The sequence below is a fragment of the Etheostoma cragini genome, chromosome 8, assembly GCF_013103735.1.
Source record: "Etheostoma cragini isolate CJK2018 chromosome 8, CSU_Ecrag_1.0, whole genome shotgun sequence".
Classification (NCBI taxonomy): Eukaryota; Metazoa; Chordata; class Actinopteri; order Perciformes; family Percidae; genus Etheostoma; species Etheostoma cragini.
Genome location: NC_048414.1, coordinates 446193 through 453138, shown reverse-complemented (window position 1 = coordinate 453138; position 6946 = coordinate 446193). Strand labels below are relative to the sequence as shown.

General features: G+C 52.6%; 1 protein-coding gene across 1 annotated transcript; it reads right to left on the bottom strand.

Moving 5' to 3' along the window:
- Positions 1 to 323: 323 nt before the first annotated feature.
- On the bottom strand, positions 324 to 6607 carry prdm11 (PR domain containing 11). The gene is made up of 9 exons (XM_034880226.1): positions 6559 to 6607; positions 6154 to 6410; positions 5848 to 5915; positions 4604 to 4791; positions 4134 to 4289; positions 3440 to 3712; positions 2130 to 3289; positions 1549 to 1977; positions 324 to 907 (listed from the first exon to the last, which is right to left on the bottom strand). Exons 1-9 carry the CDS (start codon positions 6584 to 6586, stop codon positions 335 to 337), a joined length of 3132 nt encoding a protein of 1043 aa, XP_034736117.1. The 5' UTR covers positions 6587 to 6607; the 3' UTR covers positions 324 to 334.
- Positions 6608 to 6946: the final 339 nt, after the last annotated feature.

Sequence of the window (6946 nt, the reverse complement as noted above, 5' to 3'; positions counted from 1 at the left end):
CTCCCCCCTCCATCCATCCCTCATGGACATCTGCCACTCTGCCATGTCTTCATAGCTGCCTCTCGTCTTCTTTTTTAAAGATGATTTTTGGGGGTTTTCCCTTTATTAGTGACAGTGGATGGAGATGAAAGGGGGAGAGATGGGGGGGGACACGGAGGTCGGATTCCAACCCGGACCGCTGCAGGACTCGGCCTACATGGGGTGCATGCTCTAACTGGGGGGGGGGGCTACAGGCCGCCCTACCTTTGGTCTTATTAACTGTTTTTCACACGATTATAGGATATTTTATTTGTATTTTTAAGATAGTTTCTTTTCAGGACATAGTGTCCCCCTGTCAGACGTCGGGGTAGAACTCGGTGTTGACGTCCACGCTGTGCAGGACGGACGTCTTCTCCGTCTCCGTCTTCCTGTGGACCGCGCCGGCCGCCAGAGAGTAGCCGGCCCCGGACTTCTCCTCGAACCAGCTGTCCAGCGCCCTCTTCCCGTCGAAGCTGGCGATGGGGGGTCCGTTGACGGCCGCCGCCAGCAGGTCGTTCATCTGGTCCAGGGTCAGCCGCGAGCGCTGGTTCCGGCACATCTTGGCCAGGGCGCCGCGGCCCTTGTCGCAGCAGGCGGTGGAGCTGGGCAGCACCCGCACCGCCTGCACCACGCGGGTCAGCAGCGGGAATCGGGTCCTGTTCCGGCCCACGTGACCCAGGACGTCTTTAAAGGCGCCGGCGCTGCAGAAGTCGCCTTTCAGATCCTTCCACTCCGCGATCAGGCCGCCCCGCGCCACCGCGCGCGCCTGGGAAGCCTCCGCACCGCCACACGGGACTGAGTCCAGATGGTTGAACAGCACCTGGATCTCCTCCTCGCCGTAGACCTGCAGAGCCTCGCGGCTGGGGGGCCAGGAGGACAGGTCCAGGACCTTAAGATCAGATCAGACATTGTATATTGTTATTATTATCTGGATTTATGTTTTCCCATTCAGAGTACCGTATATTCTGGACTAGAAGCCGCTACGTTTTTCCACACCTTGAACACTGCGGTTGATGCATGTTGTGGTTATTTATGCCGCCCAAAACATTTGCCTAGCAACAGTAGACCAATAAAACTGATCAATTGATCAATAAATTCAACAATGAAACTGGACGATAAATCTTTCCCAGTTAAATTATTGTGCACCTTTTAATCGGAAGTCCGGTATTTACGGTACTTATGTACACTCTTGTTAGAGTCAATATCATCTGTACTATGGTTACTTACTTCTGATATATTATTTAATTTCACATAACTTATTCACTTACATTGTAATATTTTTGTCACCTAACTTTATTTAACAATATCTTTTATATAATAATATAACGCCACTTTACATTCAGTACTTCAAGCACATTGTCTGTTGTTGTTGTTTTACTGTAGAAACCTTCTGCTGTAAAAAAGGAATTTATCTATATATGTATGTGTGTATATATATATATATATATATATATATATATATATATATATATCTATTTTTAAACCATAATGTAGCAATGTAAACGTGGTTTTGGTGCTTCTGGTCCAGACCTTGCAGGCTTTGGCGAATGCGCGGCTCTGCAGGTCCAGGCGCTGAGCCAGGATCCCCCGACTCCGGTCGCAGATCTTCTCCCGGATCGACTGGAACTTGGACTCGGCGACGCGCAGGTTCTTCAGGGCGACGCCGTTGAAACTCTCCCGGAAGTTCTCCTCAAACTCCTGCAGGTACTCCCCGGGGCGGTCCGCCAGCTGGCCGATCTCCAGGATGGCGTCCTGGATCCGGGCCTCCACCGCCGACACCAGCAGGTGCTCGCCCTGGAAGGTGAAGGCGAGCCGCGACAGCACGGCGATGATGTCCAGCAGGAAGTAGATCAGCTTCACCGACTGGTAGTCCAGCAGGAAGTGGAGGAGGGAGAGGGCGATGGCTGCCGCGTCGGCCCTCTGGGTCTGGCTGCTGATCGCCTTCAGGTGGGACACCACCTGCACAAGTAAATGTTATATACATATATATATATAAATATTAAATATACACCTGAACAGGTAAAATCTTCTTATATATATATATATAAATATTATATATAGAGCTGCACATTACCCCATGTACTCTCTCTCTCTGAGACCAGTACCCTTACCTCCAGGTAATCTTTAATGAGCGCGTTCAGGACGTTTGGTTCCCCGATGATCCAGCGAATGGCGCGGATGTCTCCGAGGAACTCCGTCTCCTCCGACAGCGTGGGCGCCGTGCATCGCAGCTCGGCCATCATGCGCGGCGAGTAGCGGTAGAAACTGAGCAGCTGCTTCAGGTTGTTCTCCAGCTCCTCCAGGCAGGACAGCTCCTTCCCGCTGATGGCGTCCAACACCTCCAGGTGGGGCCGGTGGATCATCACGGGGAGGCACAGGATCCACGGGAAACTCTTCTGCACGGCGACGTACAGGCTCGCTCGCATCCCTGAAGACATGTTGGTGCCGTCCACGCCCAGACCGACTACCAGCAGGTCCTGAAACCGGAAGCCGAGGACGCCGAAGGCTCGATCCAACGCCTGGAGATACCCGTCCACGCTGGCCACGCTCAGCCTCTGCAGGGACAGGAACTCGGTGCTCGGGGAGCCGTCGTTGGTGATGAACTGGACGTAAACGGCGACCATGTCTGAGAAAAGATCGTCGTTTTGGGCGTCCATTATGACGCTCAGGAACGGTGACAAGCGCATCTTCTCCGCCAGGTCTTCCTTCAACGTGCGGGCGATGTGGTGCAGCAGGATCTGACAGTCTCCGTCGTTCATGTACTGGTCCACCACTTTGAGCTCGCAGCGCTTCAGAAGCTCGGCGAGCGCCCGCAGGTCGGAGAAGGGCCGTCCCTCGGTGGCCAGGTGGTACGCGGCGTTGAACAGCAGCAGCATGTTCTTGCACATCTCCTCGGTCTTCTCGGGGTGCATGCGCAGCTTGTACAGCTGCAGGCACTTCTTGTGCAGGTTGCTCTGGCTGTGCAGCTTGATGGTGTGGATCTTGAACTGCTTGGAGCCGACGATGAAAGCCGAGGTGCGGGACGACTGCACCGTGTACTGGCGGCACACGTGGCACCACATCTCGTTGAGGGTCGGCGAGTAGCGCAGGAACCAGAACTTCTTCAGCCACTCCTGCTTGAAGCGCCGAATCCGTCGACCGCCGCCGGACGAAAGCTTTAGCGAGTCTTCCGGAGAAATCACGAGATCTGCAGCGATCGACTCGTCGGCTGAGTCCACGTCCGGGTCGTCATCGTCTAGAACCGCCTGAGAGGGCGTCAGCGGCTCCATCCCTGACCAGAAACACACACTCAGCCGCTGAAACCAGCTTTAAGTTCACAGCATGTTAAGAAACATGTAAGACTCTATCAATGGTTACGTAACTAGAGAGAGATGGATGGATGGATGGATAGATAGATATGGTGATATGGAGATGGTTTTACCTTGTAGGTCCTCGACTGGGCCCTGCTCGGGGTGGGGGGGGCCCTGATCGCATTGGGTCCGTCCAGACATGGGTGCAGCGACCGTGTCCTGTCCCTCCCCCCTGACTCGGGACAGTTCGTCCTCCAGCTCCTGGATCCTCCTCTGCAGTCTGACACAGTTTGGGCAGAAGGAGGTGGAGGGTTTCTGGCTGCTCTGGTTATCCTCCTCCGTCTCCTCCGTCTCCTCCACCTTCAGCTTCAGCTGCAACTTTGGCTTCGGCACGGTAACGCCGCCTGTCACTGCCCAATGAGAGGAGAGAATAGATGTGAGTTACGCATGCGTCACTTTGCGACAAGTAGCATTTAAGATGCTAACGAGAGACTTCTTTAACGTCTGAAGAAGCTAGTAGAAGTTAAGTTAGTAAGTCTCACAAACAAGGAGTTTCAAACGTAACTCTGTCTCTCAGAAACAGATCAGCTGACCACTGCAGGACAAGAAGACTATGGGAACAATATCAATACACAAGAGACCAGTGGACCTCAGAATAACTGGATTCTGATGTCCACTGGTCTCACTGGCGGCTCACTGTGTTATGAAAGGTTGTTCACTGTTGGAATTAAGCTGCAAATGATTTGAATCCTGAATCCTTGGACTCGTCATCTTTGAAGTCTTCATCATCGTCACCCTTCATCATGGGGGGGGCTTAACACTCACCGTGGAGCGACTCCAGGCACCGGGACTCCAGGGACGCCTCCAGGACGTCTTTGAAGATGAGGTCGATCTTCTTCCTCTTGGCGGGTGGTGAGTCTCCGCTGGGTTTAACCTGGAGAGACGACGCGTGGAGGATCGGCACCGCCGGCTTCACCGAGTCTGCAACAAGGACAGGCTCTTTACCTACAGTGTTCTCATGCTAACACATGCTAACACATGCTAACAGGACTAATGGCTTCACCAAGTCTGCAACAAAGACAGGCTTCTTACTTATGGGTTTATCATGCTAACACACGCTAACACGTACCACAAATAATTTCCGGAATATTTAAAGAATAAAAGTGGTGACCATGGAGAATAATAAGAAACCCCCCCCCACACACACACACACACACACACACACACACACACACACACACACACACACACACACACACACAGACAGACACACACACACACACAGAGCCCCCCACCTGTGTCCAGGGTGCGTCCGATGCGGTCCTGGGAGACCCCTGCGAGGCGCTGGATGTAGGCGTCGCTGTACCAGACCCTCAGCCTCTCCCCCGCCGCCAGCGGCCGACTCACGCTGAAGTAGATGTTGTTCCCGCGCTGGAACGCCGTCAGGTTCCTGTCGCTGTCGCCCGCCGACGTCCGCACAAACCTGCACGCACCAACATCAGTAACGCTCCGTCAACTACAACGGGGGGGGGGGGGGGGGGGGGGGGGGGGAAGGGGGTGTTGACATCTGGACTTTAAAAGGTTTATATATACCGTACATACATATACAGTATATACAGTAGCTATACATGCAGAGACCGAACTGTGGCACAGCACAGATCTGGCCAAGGTTCCTAAGAACACAGTGGACTCTATGATCATTAAATCAAGAAGTTTGGGATGAGCAGAAGTCTTCCTAGACCCCATCCTAGACCCCATCCTAGACCCCGTCCTAGACCCCGTCCAGCCGAGCTGAGCCAACGTGGGAGGAGAGCCTTGGTGAGAGGGGTGAAGGACCCAAAGACCGCTGTGGCTGAGCTCCAGAGACGCAGTAGGGAGTCCACTATAACCGCAGCCCTCCCCCAGACAGGACTCTATGGCAGGGGGCCTCCCCTCAGCGCAAGATGTATGAAAGCCAACAAACACATGAAGGACCCCCAGACCATGAGAAATAAGATCCTCTGGTCTGGTGAGACCAAGATGGAACTTGTTGGTGTTCATTTTAAGCGCTCTGGGCGACCTACAGCTCAGTAAGCTCGCCCCGCGTTGGCCGAGTCCTGCAGCGGCCCGGGGTTCGATTCCAGCTAAACCCCCAAAAATGATCTTAAAAATAAAATAAATCCTAAGTGGGGTGTGTGGAGAACACCTGGCGCTGCTCATCACCTGATCACCTGCCCAGAACAGACCCACCAGGGAGACATGGTGGCAGCATCATGCTATGGGTACTCTGTAGTAACAGTACTTCTACCTGAGTCGTAGTACTCTGTAGTAACAGTACTTCTACCTGAGTCGTAGTACTCTGTAGTAACAGTACTTCTACCTGAGTCGTAGTACTCTGTAGTAACAGTACTTTTACCTGAGTCGTAGTACTCTGTAGTAACAGTACTTTTACCTGAGTCGTAGTACTCTGTAGTAACACTACTTTTACCTGAGTCGTAGTACTCTGTAGTAACACTACTTTTACCTGAGTCGTAGTACTCTGTAGTAACAGTACTTTTACCTCATCCAGTTGGCTTTGGTGACGTCGCTGCCGTCGATCGACTGATACGAGTTGTTAACGTCAACAATCTGGAAGAAGAACACACACACACACACACACACACACACACACACACACACACACACACACACACACACACACACACACACACACACACACACACACACACACACACACACACACACACACACAGAATTGAGTTTTTCCAATGTGTTTTCTTCTTTTGTCCTTTGGCGATGTTCCTGAGGTTTTTGTTGGGGGGGGGGGGGTTTAATCTATAGTTGAACCGGCTCTAGCTGGACTTACTATCCAGGAGAAGGACCCGGGGGACTGGTCCTTGGACACCAGCTGTCCCTCGTACGGGCCGAAGACCGCCCCCCGGGGGAAGCCCGGGTCCAGGCAGCGGACGTCCACCTCGGCCCCCTCGCCGAACACCTCCAGGCCGGGGGGGGCCGTGAGCGCCGCCCTGTTGGCCGACCCCGGCGCCGCGGGGGTGTCGGGGACGAAGGCCGGCGGCCCGTGGGACGGACACTCGTCGAAATAGTCCTGGCACTCCTCGCAGACTAAAGGACACACACACACACACACAAACACACACAGAGACCCACACACATAGAAAGAGACACACAAAGTTTGTTTCTTCACAATTTTGATGATTTTTTCAATATTTTTTCCTGTCAGTCTGGTTCTCTGAGAGAAGAAGAAACTTACACCAGAGGTCCGACGGCGGCTCGTTCATAGTGGAACCATGACGGAGGAAAACACCCTGCAACAGAGAAACAAGCTGTAATGTTACCCTACAGGACAGATGTTCATCATCAGGGAGAAACAAGCTGTAATGTTACCCTACAGGACAGATGTTCATCATCAGGTAGAAGAAAAGTGTCTAACAACATTATGGGATGGATCCCTATAGAGATTGCCGTCCACCAGACTCCATGTAAATAATCACTACTTTTAGCGTGTATAGACCAGCATATCTCCACCAGACTCCATGTTAATAATCACTACTTTTAGTGTGTATAGAGCAGCATATCTCCACCAGACTCCATGTAAATAATCACTACTTTTAGTGTGTATAGAGCAGCATATCTCCACC

Excerpts from the sequence above, each read along its gene's own strand:
- prdm11 (XM_034880226.1), bottom strand. The coding sequence starts at position 6,586 with ATGAACGAGCCGCCGTCGGACCTCTGGT. Across the intron at positions 5,916-6,153 it reads CCGGGTCCTTCTCCTGGATA|ATTGTTGACGTTAACAACTC; the intron begins GTAAGTCCAGCT and ends TTCTTCTTCCAG. Across the intron at positions 4,792-5,847 it reads ACCAAAGCCAACTGGATGAG|GTTTGTGCGGACGTCGGCGG; the intron begins GTAAAAGTACTG and ends TGGTGCGTGCAG.